Source organism: Limanda limanda, chromosome 23 (genome assembly GCF_963576545.1).
Source record: "Limanda limanda chromosome 23, fLimLim1.1, whole genome shotgun sequence".
Lineage (NCBI taxonomy): Eukaryota > Metazoa > Chordata > Actinopteri > Pleuronectiformes > Pleuronectidae > Limanda > Limanda limanda.
The window spans coordinates 5,861,763-5,883,584 of NC_083658.1; the positions used below are offsets into that span (position 1 = coordinate 5,861,763).

The 21,822-nt window shown below is 46.6% G+C and overlaps 1 protein-coding gene across 2 annotated transcripts in view; it reads right to left on the reverse strand.

Annotated features, from left to right (window-relative positions):
• The window catches only part of LOC132996527 (mitogen-activated protein kinase kinase kinase kinase 4-like), a 30,203-nt gene that overhangs the window by 5,212 nt on the left and 3,169 nt on the right, over positions 1-21,822 (reverse strand). Inside the window, exons 3-22 of one of the 2 annotated variants that reach the window (XM_061066820.1) lie at positions 14,558-14,614; positions 10,388-10,513; positions 10,119-10,229; positions 9,941-10,031; positions 9,730-9,860; positions 9,559-9,613; positions 9,393-9,471; positions 8,724-8,899; positions 8,548-8,620; positions 8,221-8,431; positions 7,967-8,128; positions 7,739-7,825; positions 5,363-5,515; positions 4,409-4,684; positions 3,846-3,946; positions 3,518-3,657; positions 3,254-3,348; positions 2,142-2,320; positions 1,882-2,011; positions 1,260-1,571 (exon numbers count right to left, since the gene is read on the reverse strand). In XM_061066820.1, the coding sequence (XP_060922803.1) occupies positions 1,260-1,571; positions 1,882-2,011; positions 2,142-2,320; positions 3,254-3,348; positions 3,518-3,657; positions 3,846-3,946; positions 4,409-4,684; positions 5,363-5,515; positions 7,739-7,825; positions 7,967-8,128; positions 8,221-8,431; positions 8,548-8,620; positions 8,724-8,899; positions 9,393-9,471; positions 9,559-9,613; positions 9,730-9,860; positions 9,941-10,031; positions 10,119-10,229; positions 10,388-10,513; positions 14,558-14,614 (2,745 nt within the window). The remainder of the gene's footprint in view (positions 1-1,259; positions 1,572-1,881; positions 2,012-2,141; positions 2,321-3,253; positions 3,349-3,517; positions 3,658-3,845; positions 3,947-4,408; positions 4,685-5,362; positions 5,516-7,738; positions 7,826-7,966; positions 8,129-8,220; positions 8,432-8,547; positions 8,621-8,723; positions 8,900-9,392; positions 9,472-9,558; positions 9,614-9,729; positions 9,861-9,940; positions 10,032-10,118; positions 10,230-10,387; positions 10,514-14,557; positions 14,615-21,822) is intronic. The other variant, XM_061066821.1, reaches the window with a different exon arrangement.

The following is a 21,822-nucleotide window of genomic DNA, read 5'->3' on the forward strand; positions in this document are numbered from 1 at the left end:
GAGAGATTTCAAGCATTTAGAAAACTATTCATGTATCTTGGAGACAACACAACTAACAGATATGAAACAGGTTATTTCTTCGGCCTTCGGTTCAAACCAGGAAATAAGAATTTGCTACATTTATTTGCAACATGTAAAACTGACTCCGACTGTTGATTTAAACTACGAGAGCAACAGGCCTCCTCTGTTTTGAGCACATGAGTTATGGTTCTGCCTCTGGGGGCTCATAAACAAAACTGCATCTCGCAAAACTGTTTTCAATCAAACTGCATTTTTTTGATGAGACAAAACAACTGGGAACACAAAGCTGGCAGTGAGATCTGGGGTTAGACAGAATCCAGTGAACATGCAGTTGTGTTAGTCATTCTGAAGCCAGCGAGGACAGACTTGTTATCGGAAAAAAAACAACCAAGTGAGACAAGAAGAAATGTGTTGAGGGGAAATGAGTGATGATTCAAAAATGAGCTGCTGTGAAGTGTTAAGAGGAAGTAAAAGAATATGCTCCTAATAAAGCACGGAGAGAAGAGAAGGGTTAGTCCACCACCCAAGACGCCTGCTGTTTGCTTCACACCACGAAAGAAGCTGTTGTCTTGATTAATCCTGAAAGATAAATGTAATTTCTACTCTGCAAGTATAAATCTGCAGAATTCCAGTCCAAAAACATTGACTTGCCACCACCACCATGCCAACACCGCTACTACTCCAAACAAACACGGCTCAGAAACACTTTCTTGCGGTTCGCCCCAAAAAGCCCCAGTTTTAGTTTTCTTCCGTGCCCTGACCGTGTTCTACCACCAGGAGGCACCAGTGTTAGCAGTGCAATGCAGTGAAGAGCAGGCGGAGGGAAGGAGGCTGCAGCCAGGAGACTCCCACCAGGTGACAGGCAAGACCAGAAGGGGGCAGAGGAGAGCTGGAGTGAAGCAGGAGGGGACAGAGGGGGGGAGTGCAGGAGAGAGACTCAGACCAACAATTAGGGAGTGGACGGCAGGTGTGAACAGAACTGAACAAGAATAACTATTTAACTAGTTATAACTATAACTATATAATTTGAGGAAATTGCACTTGCAAGTTATTTATTTTATCTAGCTTGAGGCCTGTAAAATTGATCGTAAGTTCCTCATGATCTTTGACTCAAGCTTGATAAAAACAAATGTTTGCAACTGTCTGAATCTGCAGCTTCCTCCACGTCTGAGCCTGTTCAGCTGCTGCCGTCCAGTCCTTAATAGTTTGTCTCAGTGATGTGGGGGGGGGCGACATACCTCTATGGCAGTGAACTGGTCCAGGGGGTTCTGTGGGGACATGGCAGGACTGGGATGGCCAGATGATGAGGGGGTAGAGGGGAAGGAGGGGAAGGAAGGGAAGGAGGAGGAGGAAGGGATGGTTGTGGAGGAGGAAGAGGGGTGATGGCTCTGCTGGATAAGATCTGGCAGGTGGTGAATGCGGCCGGCAAAGCCGTTTTTCTCTGGCGGCCCGTGGATGGGGGTCTGGCCGTGGCCGTGACCAGAGCCAGCCGAGGAAGAGGAGGAAGAGGAGGATGAGAGATTGACCAACCGCTTTATGTCAGTCGTGCTCTGGAAGCAAGAACAGGCACACTGTGGGCTCGAGCAAGCAGGTGAAGAGAAGGTGGTGGTGTGTGCTTCGTTCTATCCTTTACTCAACTAATCCAGACATTACACATTCTATCAACTCATCTCTGCAGACCACCACTGCTGTGCACGCTGCATCAACAACATTTAGAACAAAATGCAAAATGACAAACAGAAAATGATGGAGAATGAGATGACAATGACACAAAAGAGAAAGGAAAATGACATTTCTAAAAATATGCAAGTAGAATAACTTGCCGTCTGAGTAAGTCAGGTTTGGGTCTCTTCCTCTTACCTGCCTGATGACCAGCGTGCCGTCCTTGGAGGGCGTATTTGCCTGGTCGCTCTCGGAGTCTTCAAGCAGCATGGTCTTAGTGGACTCCGTCTCCCCGTTGCTCAGTCTCCTGCGGAAGCCATGGGAATATCTGACGTCCGTAACCAGACCAGAGTTAACAGCCATGCAGAGAAGCCATGCAGCACTTTGCATAGTAAACATGAACGCAGCAGATAACAGAGGCAAATAAATAACATCATAATCATCGCACTACTGCCTACCCTGCTTTGGAGTCCTCGGTCCCGGAGGTGGACTCCTCTCCAGCCTCCTGGTCCACCTCCTCGTCGTCGTCCTCATCAGTGGTGCCTGAATCCTCGCTTGAGGAGGAGTAGTCGGTGACCTTGTGGGGGGGCCGCACGTCGTCTACCGCACGGAGCTCCTTGGCCAGAGCAGTCAGGTCCTGAAAGGAACAGTAATGAAGTCTTAGAAAAACAGGCAATTTTATATTTTGTTAAAACTACATAAAAGGAGCCTTGAAGTCATCCTTTATTACTTCATAGATGTTCCTATAATCTCAGATTTCTAGGTATGTAGGTAGGTATTTAGTCCAAGTTGAATAATACGGTGGTTTTAGTGGCATTAATGAGGGTTAATCCGAAGAAATATTATGTGTCACTCATTGCTGGGATACCCATGCTGCCCTCTGCTTGTTTTCACTTGCACACTCTGACTAATGCAGACTTTTACGGTCAGTGACGAGCAACCTAGGCGGGGAGGGATTCGTCCCTGCCTTGTTGGACAAAGCAAATGGTCCACAGTTTATCCAGCAACAAAGCCAGGTGAGATTAGGAGTCATTCTGACAAGTACAAGGAAACAGGAGGGGTGCATTTGCATTCAAATGTACTCGCATTCACATCCAAGCTCAGGAAGCAGCTGTGGAGAGTTGAACTGTTCTAGGGCCGTTGTGCGTTTTGTCGATGACAGGCAATGAACTGTGCAGGCGTGAGGGACGACGCCAGCAGAAGGCAATGACATCACAGGCAGAGGGGACGTAACCAGCGACAGAATTATTGTATTAATCCTCCTCACAAAGGAGAAACGGCCCTATTTAAAATAAAACTTTTGTATATAATGCAATGAGTGGGGCAATGGTGCAAGCACAGCGTCGGTGGGATTATGTTATCTCTTTTAACAGGCTTACCACGTCAGCCTAAGAGGTTCCCCAACAATCGCGAAACATTGGATTCATGTGATGTTGCACACATCAGGTGGTTGTATAATTAGAGTAATAGAAAATAGAGATAAAACACAAGTGGGGAGGAGGGATAAAAAACTGTTTTCACATTCAGCATCATATGATCGTTCCCAGCACTCTGGTACCGGGGGACTTACAGCTGGTCGAGTGGGTCTGGCGAGGTTCTTCTCATCTTGTTTCTTGGGAACGTTGTCAGGTCGCTGGAGAGGAGACCCTTCAGATTTGGAGGAAGCTTTGAGAGGAGAAGGAAGTGGAGTTAGCGCGGGGACACATAAGAGCTGGCTCCGAAACAACCTTCAATTGCCTGTATTGGAACCACCACAAAACTGTCGTTACAGTAATAGTCATAATTAAGTAATGAGCAGTGAATAGAGGTAGTGAAATGTAGCTGTGTACAGTACCGGGGGACTCACAGCGTGGCCTGAAGCGGTCCCCGGAGCTGGCCTGAGAGCTGGAGTTGGAGGAGCCAGAGGAGCTGCCGCTGCCCGGCCGGGGCTGCAGCTTCTCCACCCGGTCCCACAGGGGGCGCTGCTCCACGCTACTGTCCCAGGGAACAAAGGCTCATTAACAAGAGCAAGAAATAAACAGTAAAATCATTCAGAGTGGGATTTGCTACAGTGGCTTTCAAGGGAGTTAACATATAAAAGTTACTGGAGGCGGAGTGGTAATGTTCCACAAACATCCTAATTTCAAACGTTTGCAGCCGCCTTAAAAAGTGTCTTCACTCACCTGCCAGCGTTCCTCTGTCCGCCCTGGTTGCCAGGCTGCGAGGGCAAAGGAGACTCTCTGCGTGACAGCACTGGAGACCTGGATGTTGTCCTCACTGGTACCTGGAGGAGACAGATTCAGACGTCTTCACACACAGTGGCAGCTACAGACTTGAGCATAACCACTGAATTATAGACTATCTGAAATTCAAACTGTACGACAAGAAGTTAAAGCTGCATCACATCACATAACCAGATAAGCCTGATATCTCCCCTAGGAGGTATCACTGATAGCAGAACCTCTCCAGCATGAGAACCATCCACAGAAAAAATGTAGGTGCAGGACTGTGCTGTGTAACATAGCTTTTGAATTTTACTTTTATAGCTAATTTGTGGGCCTAGAATTAAAAGTTTTTCCATTATAATACGACCTCTATTAGTTGTGTTCGATGTTGATGTTCAACAAATGAGACTGAGCACAAAAACACAGGTGGTGGTGAAGTGACTGAAATGAGAGGAGGTGAGGGAGGGAGGGAAGAGTCAAGGTCAGGTCGGGAGCGGGGGAGGCCATTATCGACTCCTTACCTTGGGAGGCACCTCCTCGCCGCCGGCCTGGTGCTCTGCCCTAGTCTGGCCCTGGGGGAGTTGGAGGGGAGGTTGGGGGTCAGTGCGTGCGTGCGATGGTGGGTGGTGGTGATGGTGGGGGTCCTGGGAGCGCAGGTGGAGTTGTGCAAAGCTAGAGTTCACGCCGCCGGGCTCGCTGAAGGACTGGGAGCGAATGACCACGGGCGGAGGAGGAGGAGGAGGAGAGGGGGCGGCGCTGTTGCTACTTTTTAGAGCAGCCAGGTGGGACCACTGCACCTTTTAGGGAGTGAAGGAGGGAGGGGAGGACAAGAGGGGGAGGAGTAGGAGGAGGAGGAGGAGGAGGAGGGGAGGTGGAACAAGCAGACAACACAGTGAGACATGAGGGAAGATGTGTGTGGCTTTTCACATACAGGTGCTTAGATAAACTGGGTTCACATGCAAACAGACAAAACACCAAACGACACAATGAAGTGTTTCACTCAGATTCTCTGATTAATGTAAAAACTATTTATTAGTTTATTCTTTTTATTGGTTAAAGAAATAATTAAACATAGTTGGAAATTGATGTAATTATCAAGCTAAAAACATTTTTTTACCCTTTGGATTTTGTTATGGATCACAAACAACATGGATCTACCATTGGATGTATGTTTAGATACAATGTTGAAGAGTTAGTAATGTAAAAGTTTTTTAGGTTACAATTTTGTTTAATGCTATGGTAGGAAGTTAGTGGCATTAAAGAGGAAACTAGATCATCAATGGGTTAGTTCATCTCTATAAACAGATTCTGTATATTTACATACAGAATCTGTCGGTGAGGGGCAAGATTTTAGTGATGGAAACCTTCTGTTTCCTTGTCTAGTTTGACCAATCATGGTTGAGCTGGAACAGGGGGGAGGAACTGGATGAAAAGAGGAAGAGGAGAAATAGGAAAAGCGAGGAGGAAGGATTTACCTGGGGCTCCATGGGCCGGTGCATGGCAGAGGCCTCGGCGGAGGAGCCGCCATTGGAGAACGGTTCAGAGGAGCGGGGAGGCAGGGGGGGCTGCTTGGGAGGGGGGGCGGTCTGAGGTGAGCCCTGAATGTTCTTACGGTACCGCTCGTCAGCCTGGGATGGGGGGGGAATCGAACAGGACAAACATGGGATGAGGATCAGGGCAAATATATCAGCGACCAAATTAAGAAGAGAGAAAATCAAAGAGAAGAAACCACTTTAAAAGATTAAAGTTTTAAGCTCGAGTTGAAAGTTCTCTTTTTCAGAATGAAATGGTTCCAATCTCCTTGTATTTTCTAGTACTAAGGTTGCTTAAGAAATCTTTTGTTGGAAACAGAAACCTTCATATCTAATAATCAATAAAGACATTTGGTGACAACGTTATTACACATGCTTGAAGCTGTACAGACACAGGTACGTGTGGACAGACAAGAGGTGGAGACGGGACACTTTAATACAAAATACACCTTTGAATTTGAATAATGAATGGGAAGGAAAGATCATTGTTAATGACACGGAACAGCTGATGACAGGAGATGCTGCCCGGGCCGTCCTGCATGTTAGTGTTCGGGCCTCAGCCATCCTCATGCAATGGCCCCGATCCACACAGACACATTCACAGTGTAAACACTAAAGAAGTTCACAGGTCTGCGTCCAAGATCAAGAGAAATTCCTAACACTACTTTGGTTCTGTGTTGCTTTGAGGAGGAGTTCTGGGGGAAAGAAAATAATTAAAATCCAATGGAATCATCTTTATTTTAATGGAGGGGAAATGATTTGCAAATTACAAATTTCTCTTTCTCTTGCTTCGCCTGCTCAAAGTGAAAATTAAGACGAAAACATTTCAGGCATCGTCGTGGTTTTTTAGTAGTCAAGGAGTTGAGCAACAGTGCAAGTGAGGGCGAGTGCCGAGAGAAGAGTGGAGCAGATCAGCTCCGGTTGATTCAGGACATAAAGACGCTGGTTGCTGGTGGTTGCGAGTCTGTGGTTTCCCCCCCGTTCTCCACCACACCCCCCACTTGTTTCATTCAAAACAGACTGGCTCAGATTGTCAGTGTTGTAACAAATCAGATATTGCTTTGGGAATAACGTTAAATTACATGTGACAGTTTGGGATAAGGAAAACCATTATTTGTTGCTCGCACCACCTCCATCATCGCGGTCAGGGAGTGAAGACAAGCAAGAGGAAGCTGGAAAGAGCAGGCGGCGGGGGGAGGCAGAGCCGAGGAGGAGGTTCACCTCTCTGATTGGCTGAGGAGGATGACTGACGGGCTTGGCGGGCCCATCGGGCTCCGAACTCTCTGCCTCGGGAGGTTGGGAGTCAGTTGGGGGTTCGCTCTGAGAGAGGCTGGGGCTTGGGGGGTTTGGGGAGTTCTGGAGCGGGTCGGGACACGTCTCAGCTTTGTCAGTCCTTTCTGGCGCTGCTGCCTGGGGCTGAGCGCTGTCTGGGCGGACGGTGTGAGGGTCTCTGGGGGACTCGGGAGCGCCTCTCGCTACAGGAACTGCTCTGTCGTGGACCTGAGCTTGTGTAGTTGTCGTGAGGACTCTGTCGGGGGGCAGGGCGGAGGAGATCTGTGGGGGTTTGCTGTGGTCTGAGGAGACTTTGGTCTTGTCGCCAGGCTGCGGTTTGGACTCGTGCTGGAGCGACAGCAGGTAGGCTTGCTCCTGCTGCAGGCGCTTATGGAGTCGCTCGGCCTTGCGCTGCTCCTCCAGCTCTCGCCACTTGAACTCCTATTGCAGCGTGTGTTCGATGTGGTGAGGAGAGATGGCACGAGGCTTAATGAATGTAGGCTGAGAGTGCCGCCTCTTAAACCGTTCTGTTTACAGACAGCCCCACTTGTCACCACATTCACCCAGTTTACTCCTCAGTGGCACTCTTACTTCTTAAGTGTGATTTGCTTATAGATGCTATGTAAAGTCATTACATCATTCTACTAATAACCACAATAGAAACCAAAATGTTTCCAATCAAGAAGGCAATTATTGCTTCGACTCACTTCACAAAAACAAAGCAAAATGCGATTAAAAACAGAAGATGCACTTTGCATTTAAAACATTGAAACAATGGAAGAATATAACATTTTCTCTCACACAAGTTTGTATAACTGATTGAATTTAACATCGACAAGATGCCTGAAAAAAGCAGAAATCACTTTGTGGTTTTCAGCACTGCTGCACTTTAAAAGGGTTTCACTCGTAAACATGTGTCAATCAAAATACATAAAGGTTCATCCTCAGTGATAATCCTGTAAGAGACTTGTTTTAGCACAACTGACAAAAGGGCGAGTGCAGTGTGAGTTTGGTGGAAATGAAAAGAGGTGTGTATGTGTGACTGACCAGCAGCATGGCCTGTTCACGCAGCAGCTGCTCCTGCAGCATCTCCAGGTGCCTCTGCTCCTCCTCCAGCTGGCGCCGGATGTACTCCTGTCAGAAGCAAAGCAGCCAGTGGTAAGTTCTCACAGGTAAACAGTGAGTGTACAACTTTTTGTTTATAGACTATAGATTTAACACATACCTATAATTTCCTTTTTTGATATTCTAAGTAAAAATATGTAAAAAACTGACCTGTTCACGATCGTTCCTTATCTTCTCGCTGTCGGACCGCCGGCGCTCCTCCTCTTCTTTGCGTCTACGATCCATCTCCTCCACACGCCTCTTGTCCTCCTGCTCGCGGCGCCGCTGCTCACGCTCCTGTTGCCTCCTCATCTCCCGTTCGCGTCGTTGTTGCTGTGGGGAACACAAGATTTTTTTTGAGTTTTTAAGTTTTCAGTGTGGTGTTTTTTGTTTGTCAGGATCAGTCTCATCCATCTGTGACCAACCTCCTCCAGCCGCCTCCTCTGCTCCTTCTGTTGCTCAATGCGTTTCTGCCTCTCGGCCAATAGCTGGCGCTTGTACTCCTCTTGCTCGCGGAGCTGCTGCTCCTGGAGGTGCTGCTGGCGGCGGAGCGCCTCGGACCGCTCTTTGTTCTCCTGCTGCAGGCGGATGAAGTCGCGGCGCAGAGTGGACTCCCCTGGCTGATTGACAATGGAGCTGGATGACAGGAAGTGGGACAGAAGGTTTTGATTAGAACAAATTCCATTGAAAATGTCCCCCCGGAAAAATGGTTATACCCGTTTTTAAGAAGTGCTTTGACAACTTGATCATACCTGGGTTCTCCCTCCTGCTCTGGGGGGTCCTCTTCCTCCTCCTCACTGCCACTGTACTCATACTCAGTCTCATCTGTAGTCGGTAAAAAGAAGAAGTCACTCAGAGAAATTCACCACAGTTGTAAACTCAGCAGAAACTTGAGGAGAAATGATAAGTAACAAAGAGCCAGACGCACCTTTCTCTCCTCTCTTCTTCTTGGTCCGGTCGATGTGGTCTTTGAGTTGTATGCGGACCTGCCTCTCGTTGGGCTGGTCTCGGATGAAGGGATGCTTGAGCAGCTGCTCCGTCGGCGGGCGCTGGGTGTAGTTCTTCACAAGGCAGCCCTCGATGAAACTGAAAAACTTCTTGGACCTGTAGGGATGGTAGAGGATTGTTTACCCCTGAAACTCCAGCACTGGTTTTGTGGAGTCAAACACTTCACCCTCCCTCAATCGGCATAGGGGTGAGTATATAATGAGTGAATAATCATGTTTTGGTGAACTATTCCTTTAAGTAAAAATACAGCCTCAGTAATATGATCGAACTCAAAGCTCTCAAGCTCTGAAGAGTTGAATTTGTTCCCCACTGCAGTGCATCCATCCAGAGCTGCACTGCAGTGTGTGTGCCAGGAGAGGCTCATTCTGCCAGAGCAAGTGTATCACAGATGTTCAGCTCAGCAGCAAAGCACAGAGGAAAGGCCGAGCTCAGGATCTGTAGCCTCTGTAGCTGCTTGATCTCAGATCAGAGATAAAATCAAAATATGCCAGAACTAACTTGATTTGTACGAATTTATTATGGCAAAAAGAAGAATATAAAGGATGGAAATACTCGTGCACACAAAGCGTCCTTCCTCAGTGGTGCTCACCATTTTTTAGATTTGAGCCTGGGAGGAGGGTTTCTTGGAATAAGGAAGAGCGCACGCATGGGATGCATGTCGCAAAGTGCTGAAAGACGAAGAACAGATGCAACGGTGAGAATTTAAGAGACTGAACTAGACTTAAACTCTGACGGTAGTAAAAACTGATACTCACGTGGTGCTCCTTCAGCCATTTCAATAGCTGTGATACCACAAGACCACAGATCGCTCTGCAAGAGAAGACGACACAGATACTCAGACAAATCCAGACATTCACAGGTACAGTACGCCTGCGTCACACAAATACACAATGTCAGGATTCAACAGCTGCTGTGGAGGCTCTTACTCTGTAATCGTATGTAGCGTCTGGGTTTTCGTCACAAGCGATGACCTCAGGGGCCATCCAATAAGGAGTCCCGATGAAGGTGTTCCTCCGGCCCACGGTCCGATCCAGCTGAGCACTCACACCGAAGTCCACTGGAGAGAGACACGAGGGTCACCACAGTCAGCATTGTACTGTAAGTTCATGTTCTAACAGAGATCTGAACCGCTCTCACCTAGTTTGACTTCTGCGTTCTCGGTGAGCAGGACGTTCTGGCCCTTGATGTCGCGATGGATGACGTGGTGGGCGTGTAAGTGGGCCAGACCCTGAAGAGGAGAGAGACACATAGGACATGAATGAGAGGAGAGGAGGACGAGAAGACAGGAGAGGAGGATGAGAGAAGCAGAACTCACTCTGAGGATCTCTCTGGAGATGTAACCGATCCAGTCTTCCTTCAGCTGGTTCCCCTTGGTGTTCTTCACCAGGTCTGTAATGGAACCAGCTCCACAGAACTCCATCACCAGCTACACAACAGATAGAAAACAAAATTAGAAAACACTGGAATAATAGGGAGAAGAGACAAATAGGAAACGTCACAGAACGTAACCATGGCTGCTACATGTTTTTTTCCTTGCATACTTCTTACTTTACTGTAATTTCTTGTCTGGATTTGAGGACTTACCCATAGCTGGTCGTCGTGTCCTGGGGGGCTCTTCTTAATGAAAGCGCCATAATAGGTTGCTATGTTTCTGTGGTGGGAATACTTCTTCAGCATATTGATCTCCAGTTTAATTTCCTCCTCTTCATCCTAGCAACAAACAAAAATTTCCCCCAAAGTTAGAATAAAAAAAGGATGATTGTCCTCTGCTATGGAAATTTTGTATCATACAACACAATAACGACTGTGTGGGATCATTTGGCTTCTCATTAATCATCATTTCACCTCCAGTGACATTTCATTCCACATCCAAATCAATACACTTCCATTGTTCGGGTCAAAGCAAGTGAAAAGCTGTGTGACAACGCCCTGGTGCTGCTCAGTCCGGCCTGGTCAGAGCTTATTCAGGTCTCGGCCTGTGTAACAATGCAGTATGAGTCCTTCATTTACTGGCAAATGATTCCTTTGTTTAGGGATTAATGATGCATGAGTGAGTTTCATAGTGAGTTGATGTGTGCAGAAGCCAGAAGCCATTATTGTTAATCCCTGGGAAGACTAAATATACATTAGATCGATAGCAAATCCCCCTACAGATACACTCTTGTGTGAGGCTGCTAAGAAAGCAAAGAATTCTGCCTGGACACTTAGAAAAGAATAACAAATACCATGAATATGAGGGGAAGGATCAAGTTAAAGAAGATAGACCAGAGAGTAAATAGATATCTTTCATAATCAAATTAAAAACAGAGATTATAATCAAACAAAAGACCCTATAGATAAAAAAAATCCTACAGGGAAATTAGTGGGTTTTATGGGTAAAAAAAGAAAGGTTGATCAGATGCCAAATGGAACTTTCATGCTGCGTTCAGTCTCTGTTGGAAATGTAACAGGAGCAAACGTGTCCAGTTTTCACAAAAGGTCACAACTGGCTTCAGCTCCCTGCTCGCACCCGATAGCAACTTGACAATGATTAACCGTGACACGCTAATTGAACACATGCAGGGATCAACCCGCGAGTGGTTCGCTTTACATGACCTCTCCTATAGAAGGTACAGTGAGAGGAGGGGGGGGCGTACAGTATTCTCACTGCAGAGATACAATGTGGAGGTTTGCCTCTTTATATTATTAGGGATTTTATTTAATTAAGTATTTAATCACCAGGCTGGACATCACCTAGATAAAGAGTCATGAAAAGATAAGGTGTGTTTTTCATTCCCACATTGTGTAGCGTGATTTGCATCACCTACAGCAAAATGGCAGTTGGTCGTCTGTGCAGGCGGCCACACTGCTGCTGCACGACTGGTTGGAGTTGACGTAAGCCTTTCTGTTGTGCGTGCACCCCCCACTCCAGTCCCTCCCTCCCTCCCTCCCCCCCGCTCCCCCACCCACCCCCTCTCTGCTGTGCAGCTGTTGGATTATCACACTGCCGACTGTGAAAGCCTCGCTGCCACAAGTCACATGGTGAGGGAGAGAGAGAGAGAGAGAGAGAGAGAGACACAATCATATGGTGATGTGTGTCAGAGAGAGAGAGAGAGACTAAGAGGAGTGGAGCTTTGCTCATTTAGCGCCGGAGAGGATATGAGTAAAAAACAATATGTCGACCACACACACAATTATCTGTTTTACTAGATCAGATGAATGTTAATGCATGATTTGAGAAAATAAAAAATAAGTTTGGGGGGATTTTCAGGATCTAGTTTTTGAAAAGTTGGCTTGTTTTTGCATTTTTACCAAAATAATCACCAAAACTAATTAAAATAAATCTAAAACAGACTATGAACAGATTAGCAATTTAAAATGAAGCCCCCGAACAACCAAGGCCTTCACCAGTTTGTAGTGTAGTGGTGTGCAGCAGATACACAGGCCACTATCTGCCCAAATCACCCAGTCGACTCTAAACCAGAGGATTAGAATAATATTTGAATATATACCAACATGGAGCCTCAAAGTGGAAAGGCATTTTTAGCTCCGGGCCGGTATGGCGGCGGAGACGAGGAGAGGATGAGTGTTTGGATTTGAGAATGTGGGTCAGAGTCGCACTGGACAAGCCTGCATGCCTGTGGATGAGCTCTACACCCCCGACAGGGAAGAGAGGGCAACTTCAGCCTCACTGAAAATACAGTGATCATCAGGCAACAGTTATAAGATGTCAATGAAAATGTGTTAATTGATTTATTGTTTCAGCTCCAAATGACAGTTTACACATACACCCATACAAGGAAACTACAAATGGAATCGTAGTCATGCTGACTGTGTGAGGTGTGCTGTGTCACTTCATTGGTGGAGACAATACATGATGAATCAGTGAAACACCTGCAGCTAATAAAAGTCTGGCTTAGTTTCAGGATGACGTGTTATGATCACTGTCTGGGAAGTTTGGTAACACGAGTTAATCTTTAGAAGGCCCACGCCCAGTGATACACAATTATGCAGTAATTAGTACTGCAGCCTGGCTGATAAGGATTTTTACAGGCCATTGAGGGTACAGATATTAGGAGGTAAAAATAAATTGTAATTTATCCCTAAAAGATCATTATCAAACCCTTATGACACCCTAATTGAGTCTGGATATTTTACAGTTGAACCATTTTGTGTCAGAACCTGACCCCAGCCTCCATGTTTCCCATAATAACAGACACGTGCAGCAGGGTAAGAGAAAGTAGACTGCCTAGCAAACTTGGCCAAACCCAACGTGAACCTGATCACCTTTTAAAAATATGTTTGCCTGCACCCAGCCCAACTCGCACGGGACTCCACACTCTCATATTTCGGTCGGGCGAAGCTCCTTCCTCAGGTGTGCTGCTTAAACACACATGGTAGCCTGTTTAAGGAACAGCAGCCTGGAGGGTGCACTCAGGGTTTTGAAGGGACCTCGAACCACAATGACCTCCTGTAACTGACAGCACTGTCTAACAACAAACAAAAACAGGTTTCTCCTGACCATAAGAGCACAAGAACCTGCCTTGTGTAACACTTTCCATTGTTCAATATTGCCGAGAACAGTAACTACATGTCTGGCACCCGACCGACACGCCTAGTCCAAGTCACACAACGTGAAACAGTTGGGCAATATTCCCTTTTCTCGTTAAACACGAGAACTGTATAACTCTGACTCATCATGACATGGGCTTATGTGAGGAGTGACAGCAGACAAGTCGGGGCACACAGGCCGTCTGCTGCTGCGTCATTCACCTGCGTCAGGCCCGTGAGACGTCACCGTGTCGGGGGTGCACTGGGGAAAATGTGTCCCAATAACCTCGGTGGTGCACCCAGCTGACGGCTTAAGATTTCCCTCCCGGCCCTAAGTGGAGAGTGTGCACCAGGCAGCAGAATTCAGGCCTGTCATTGTGCATGTACAGAATGATCACGCCCGTATTCCTCCATCATTATCATGGCCGTGTGGGTGGCTGGCCCTGCTGGCCTTCCCTGCTCCTCTGAATCCCTCAGCTTTGTGTCTCTGCCTATGTGGATGTGTGGTTGTGTGCCTTCTCCCATCTGCAGACAGGACCTCCCACGGCTGAGGGCAGCCTGCTGGCCACTAAATGACGCACTTCACTCAATAGCATCCTGTTGCCTCTGCCCTTCCCATGCTGTTTATTATGGGGTAGGGGGCTCATTAAGGGGCGAAGCATTTTTCTTCTCTGCCAGCGCAAACGCATTAAGACGTCACATCTGATGGAATGTTCATGGAGATTGACATATTAAACAGATAAGAGAAGAATAAATGACTCAATTATATCCAAGAATAATTTTTCCATGAACATTTCAATTCAATTTCAATGCAAATACCAGTATTTATTATTGAGTCCGGCTGATATAGATTTTAGGGGGGCTGATGACAACTGATAAAGCGATCGGGCACTATTTATAACATTATAGGTGAACAAAAACAAATATCTATCCTATGAATTGTCAATTTAACCTGATACAGTTATTGATTATTGGCCATAAAGCTAAACAAAAATCATCAGAAATAACTTATCTAAAAGTCTCCCAACGCAACTGGAACCTGGAAATGAAATGTGACTAAAAAGGGGAATAAAAATGAATTTTCTGAGATCAGTTTTTTCATTTTCTGTGAAACAATATGTTTTATGGTGAATGAGTAATCCTCCTGTCTCTGGGGAGTGCCAGCTGGACACGCTCACACCGTGATGATGTCGGAGGTGAAACAATACGTGGTTCGGCCCTTACCTCGGTGACGTCCATGACCTTGATGGCAGCCAGCTGTCCAGTCTTGACGTGTCGTCCCTGTGAAGACACAGAACAGAGGTGAGCGTTCACACTTCGCGTGTCAGACCCATTGTTCTGTTATCAACTGGCCGATGATTAATGAACTGGGAAACTTGTGCACATGTTACTGACAGAAAAAGAGACTCTAAATGCATTCCAGTGTATTGCCGATGGTAAATTAAATAAAACTTCAATTTACAAGTTTGTATCTTTACACACACTACCATTAATGATTCTCACATGACCTATTAAGCTGAAAACATCTGTTGATTGATGATGACTTGAATGACAGAAAATGAATCCTCAGCTCTACTGACTAATTAAGGCAGTAAAATCTTTCCCATTGTCAAAGATTACAATCTCAAGTCTCATGTATCCCACATTAATTTACTAAATATAGAATAATACATGCTTCAGATGGACAAGTTATTCCCAAGCTATATAGACGGACCATTCCCAGACTCTTATGCTCCCCAACACCCCGCTGCCACTCCTTACATAAACATAGGACTAAAATAGAGGCCCCTCTTCGACCTCCCTCCCACCAGCAGCTCTCTGAGAGGAGATAAAATATGGAACATTTTTGGGAGCTGGCCCACATGGGTATGGGACGGGTATTCCCCTTCTCCCCCCCCCACTGCAGTGATACTGTGTCTCTCTGCCGGTCACTGCAGCAGCTGTATCAGACACACACAGACACACACACACACACACACACACACACACACACACACATCAATACACTGCCCAGACCCTGGAACAGTTTCAGAAGGAGGACGACACACACACACAAAAAGCACATTCTTGTCAAATCAGTCGCAAACATGACCACCCCCACCGACATCATATTAGCCAGTGCATTCCATAGTCAATTGAAACAGTATGGATTATGACAATAAAAGCAATGCTGGCTTATGTCGGGGGGGCTCTCTTTTGACTGAGGGATAAGAGGAATCCTTAACAATGCCTTTAATCCTCTTCACTTTGGTCCCAGGGGTCACCAAAAGCAACGCGGAAGCTGACATTTCCAAGAGGAACTCGGTGGTCCACCTCCATACTTGTCAACAAGTAACCACAATTTCTTTAGTGACTTAATATTTTTGATCTGGACAATAATTATTTTGCGATTGAGTGTTAACCTACAGCAGCCTATTGAAAATGTGTGTTTACATTGGGGTTATCCATGATTTAAAGACTTGTTTGGAATATGTACCGGGAGGTGATGATAGGAAAGTGCAAGGTGATTCTTTCTCCTGGAGCCTGACGGATTTATAAGGTCATATAAACCCAAATGTCTCCGAGCTTCTGGGGGGAGATAAGGTTATCTAGGCCACAAAAGTCCTTTTGCATTTTGATCGCACAAAACACCTAAGGTTACACAACATTGGGATTTAAGTGATGAGCCGAGTTCCCTGACCATCCCTTGTTCTTAGGAAAGAAAACTAAAAAAAACAGTTGACACTTCACCGAGTCATTGAAGGTGTATTTAGAGGAAGGCTGCTGCCAAGTTAAATACAATGCAAAATACACCATGCATATCTTGTATTTACAACATTGATCTAGGATGAATAGGCAAAACAATCAGAAAAATTGTGACACTTGTTTTAAAGCTTTTATTGCACCTTAGTCAACCTGTCTCTTCTCTGCTCTTTGTGGGGGAGGTGAGAAGCCACACACGTATATTCAAGGTGGAATTCTCAAACTGATACACAAAGATATTAAAGAACCCGGACAATATATCAGTTGTGATAGATAAAACCCTTTCATAATGGACTTATTAGGATTTTGTTCAAGTCATTCTCAGGGTTTTTATGATCAAACGGTAAATTAAAGCATCTGATATTTGGTTCTATGAAGAGAATCGACGTAAATAAAGATACTTTTGCCTGAATCAGGTCTCATCTTAATAGATAAGAAGAACTGATCTTGCTCATGTAGAAATTAATGTGTTTCCTAATGTCTACAGTGCTCTGTGTTCATTTACCACATGCCATCCCATCAGAACTGATACACCACAATGCCTAGTCAGTCCCATACGTGGCTGCAACTAAATTCATGCTCATTATTGATTAATTTGTTGGTTGGAAAAGATAATATAAGCTACTTAAATAATCAATTAACTATTCAAATGCTGATAGCTACATTTTCTGATGTTTAACCAACAATCGACTGACTGTTTCAGCTGGAGCTCTGTGGACGGCCCCTGTGACTCAGACCCTTGAAAGGGTAAAGGTCAGTGAGCTGCACTCGGGCCCTGAAGGGCCCCTTGCAGCAGCCAGCTAGGCGTGGCTGGGGAGAGGTTATCTGAGGAGCTGAGCTATCACTCAGCTCTCTCCGGCCTCTATCTCCACTCCTACATCCCAGCTCCTTTTAACCATGGCCAGATGTGCTGCTGGCATCTGCCCAGCTCAGCACTAAACCACTGACTGACTTACTGCCTACGGAGCCACAGACAGTCCATTCAAATCTACCCTAACACAAAATACATTGCTCGAAGGGCCCTCGATTCATGTCCCTCAACACTAGACACTCATGAAGTGATGCTGCTCTATTGAGTGCTGACATAAGAGGAAGAAATAGACCTTTTCTCATTAAGTGGGCTTTATTTCACAAGCATGTGTAAACTAGAACCTGTGCTACTGCCAGTGCCAGTCAAAGAAAACACACTTCAGGCGGTGCCAAATTTGCAATATATATAAATAAAAAACTGTTGGGAAAGCATATTAATGTTTTATCGTGGATTTTCACTTAACAGAAGTGAGCTGTAGTGCTCAGCAGTATCGTTAGTGGTCTGTGGGCAAAGAGGGGAGTTGTGTTTCCAATACACTTTTCTACCAGGCTCACTTCCACTGCATCCACTGCATCCCAGAGCACAGAGAACCTCTCCCTCCCTACATCTTTCACATTAATGCACGATCAATCACACTTAGCAACGATTTCAAAAAAAGCCGGCTGGCCTTCTAACCAGGTCAGCCTCCAGTGCCATTGCACAACCGAGTGCTACAATTGAGCGACATGCTTTCTAACTAGCCACGTAGGTGCAAAACAAACTCGGCTTCATATCATTAGTTCACACAGCGAGGGAGGGAGAGGACCGCTGGGTGCCGTGGGTTGGTCCTTCGAAAGGTCACTGGTGGAAAGTGTGTGTGCGGTGCAGCGTTTATGTGAAGATCTGAGGTGACATTTGAACTGGCAGAGTGAGTAGGTAGCTGTGCAGAAGGTGATAAACAGGCAGGTCGCAACCTCTTTCTAACTCCAGAGGCTCCTGGACCGATGCAGCAACCAGACACATATCAACACAATTCTTTCCCTTAACTTCTCCTGGCCACCCGCTAGTAAAATGAGTGCGGCCACTTGAGATTACAGCGGGAAAAGGGCCAGAAAATTCACGTGGGCATGTTGATGATAAGAATACGAATATCTTGGGATGAGAAAGAGGAGACATGCACCTAGAAGACGCAGATGAAGACGTCAAAGTGTAAAGACAACAAGATTTAAGAGCTGGTGGTGATTTAGGGCCGACGCTGGTGTCGATGTGCTGTGAGCAAAAAGAAAAGGGATCTTATATATCATGTCCTGACTCCTGCTTGCTCTACACAGGCGCCACCACTCGTCTGAATGTCCCAGACCTGTCCTGTCGTAGCCTGAAAATATACCTAATTTTCTGGACATTTTCCGAAGTGCATGTCTGAAAACGCCTTTACTGACACCCACTTCTGCAACGTATATCAGCTGAATGTCAGGGAGAAAGAAATGATCAATCAGCAGTAAGCAGCAGCACATGACATCCAGGGCTGAGCCTTGCCCCTGCCTCCCTGGGCTCTACTGCTTTATAACGCTGCTGCATACCAGCATACTGACCCAATTCTCTCTCTCTCACTCACTCACTCACACTTGGCCCGGGCCGTGCTGCCTCCACATCAGCTCTACCCAGAGATGGAAGGATGGAAGACAAAGATGAGGAGCGGTGGAGGCCGAAAGAGAAATGGTGATGCGAGTGGAAGGAGGATAGAGGACAGGCAGTGAGTCTGTCTATCTTGGGGACGAACACAGGGAGAGCTGAATCTGAGTCTGAGGCGGGGGGGCTGGTTTGATGTGACTGGGCATCTATTGATCAGAGTGCAGCAGTTGCTATGGGATCAAAGATACACGCTGGAGACCCTCCTCGTCACAAAACAACATTTTAACAACTCTTGAAGGCTGGGACGTGGAGCCTCTCGGAGAAAAGATCCTCAGTCCTGGTATGATGTCACTGGAATAACAAAAAGCCTGGGGAGCTGTCTGGTTTCGGAAACACTTTCATGTGGTGTAAATTGAAGGAGGCTGCGTGGGGAGTTTACTCTGGAGGAAAATCCCATCCCTGATGTGGACTGAGTGAGGTGTGTCTGTTTTACGAGAGGATCTGTTCGCACATTAACACGTTAAGTTTTCTTAAGGAAATGTGCGGAGACCGAAGAGAAAAGAGCTGTCAACTCAGTGGAAGCCGCCGAGGGAGAGACAAGCAAGACACTGTCCCGTCTGCCGGCACTTTTGTGTCTCATCCCAACACCACTCGGGTAATGAGGTGGCTCAATGAGCTCCTCACAGACACACACACGCACGAGAGAGAGAGCGACAAACACAGAGAGTTTTGTTCGGACGGCACGGCCAGTCAGGGGACGCTGCGGGTCTTGTGACACCCACTAGGGAGAGGGTCAGTGTGGAGGAGAGGCGGTGGTGGGGGGGGGGACAAAAGAGACACACACTCTGCCAGCTCGAGAAGTGGAGGAGTGTGTGTGTCTGAGTTGAGTTTGAAATGTTTCACACGTCAGGGCGATTGAAAAGGAGCACGGGCGAATGTACTTGAAAGGCTGCGTCCCAACACAGTGTGTGGACGACAATATGTGAACCTGGCCCCTGCTGCAGCGGGGGGGGGGGGGGGTGACACATTCAACACCCCCGAAGGGTCTGACCTAAAAGCTGAGCAGCCAATCAGCACACAGACCCCAAGGACCTTGACAGATGAGGGTGAAGATAAGAAGGCAAACCCTCCGCTGCTCCAAGGTGCAGTAACGGCATCTAATCCTCTCCTCTGCATGTAGAGCAGCATTTATTCACGTTCCCATGCATTCAATTGTAATAAATATAATTGTAATAGATCCTATAATCAATATTCCATGTGCAAAGTCTATTTGTCTTGCTTTGGGGAGCCAAACTTCTGCTTTTCCCCCATTTCCATCCACGTTATGGCAATTTTCAATAAGGGCCATCTATATTTATTACGCATTTTTCAGCACAGATATATAACACTGACAGATGCCTTAATAATCCAGTATCAGATATTATGATACAGACTCTGAAACAAGCTGCAGTGGCTCTTTTAGAGGACAACATGTGCGGATACAAGCAGCAGCTCAGGGGTCGATGAGGATCCACCTACAGAGCATCTTTCACTTTGCAGGCTCCAGCACCAGCATCCCTTATTAAATCTACTAGCTTCCTTTATTTTTTTGCACACACATTGCAATGCACCTTGTTGCTTTCATCACAGACGACCACTACTGCCCTGAAACCAGCACCAGTCTCGCCCAGTGCCATATGGCTGTGGTAGACACTCCCTCTCTAGCAGCAGCTCCCACCCCGGTGCCCGTCAGGCGGAGCCGGCCCCATGAGGACGGAGCTCCTTGTCCTGAGGGCAGGGGCGAGGCTGCACCTAAGGTTCAGGGGATGGGGGGCAAAAATAACAAAGGATGGAGAAGGAGATGAAGGACAGTGTTGGGATAGGAGGAGCTTGAGCTTCACTCGAGGAAAATGTGTCTCCTACTGGTGGGCACTGCTTTGGCACGGCCCCTGGATGCATGGCAGCAGGTCAGCAGGGGCTTCAGGGGCCGACAAGCCTGACTATATATGGCAATTCTGTAGAGCGGGGGGGGGAGAATCTTCCCAGCATACCACGCACAATTTTTAGGAATTATGTCTTTTGCTGTGTTATCATTACTCTCTCGTCTCCTAATCCCTCCATCCAAAGAGAAGCACCTGAGATGGTTTAGTGAGCCAGCTGGTCCAGGGCCAGCTGATAAGAGGAGGAGGGAGAGACGCTCTTTGTGCAGAGCTTCCACAGAGGCGTTACTTTAAAATGACTCAAGACTTGAGTGCGTGGGGCAGACTGAAAGGATAGAACTCTACTGGTGAATAGCTGTTTACTGTGACCGGGGAATTGCATTTGCTTTGTTCACCATTAACATGGTTCACCCACTGTTTTATAGCACAGCAGTTAAAGCTGCAGCGAGTGGGGACGCCAAACAAATTGTTTTAGGTCTCATCCCGAGGACGTGAACGTTTTGGGATGGAGACTCTCCCTCCACGCTTCATGCACCCGTGTGACAGATGACCCCCACATGTACTACTGCGGTTTATTGTTTCGGTATTTCAGACTTCCTTATTTCTAGGTTGCTACGCCGTGTGAGCGGTTGTTGCCAAAGCTGGAGCAGCGACCTTTTCCTGCAGGATTCAGAGCAGGCTTTCCACCGCAGGGACCTGCAGCCGATTAGTCAAACAGCCAATGGGAGTCACGGGCGAGATTTCTAGAGAGAGTGCAATAGTCTCTCAGATCCCTTTGTGCTGAAAGGTTATTATGGATGTGTTGCTCAATGACGCCAAAAATATGTTACCATCCCCAGCTTTCATAAATTTCCCTTAAGATGCAATAAGAGGAGTAATGCTATTGCAGCTTCAAAATTCTAAATGGCTCACTGCAATAACATTTTACAAGTTAGACTCAAAACGATATGATAATGTTGCGATAAAGTCTCTTTATGGTTTGGTTATGGTGAGTATATGACTGCAGCACGGATTAATCACTCTGGAGACTCAATCTGCATATTGATCCATGACTCCCACTCCTGTCATCCAGCTGGCTGGAGCTAAAAGGAGCCTTTTTAAGCTATAACATAATTTTCATTATGGCCGTCAGTCAAATTCTGCTGTGCTGTGTTTATTAGAAGTTGATCTGGCTGCTCTCCAGGGCCGACGGCTGCCCTCCTGGCATGGAGCATGAAGCTGGAGCGCCAGCAGCACAGCGTGGTCACAGGGATCCGGACTCTGGGTTTCAAGTCTTAGAGAGCAGCTCCTTTCTTTTAATTTTCTGGGATAGAGTTTAAAAAGGTACAAGAAACCCAGCGGAGAGTCACAGAGAGGTTTCTGTGGGATCTCCTGCACGGTCAGAATTAACGGTCTTCATCTCAGAA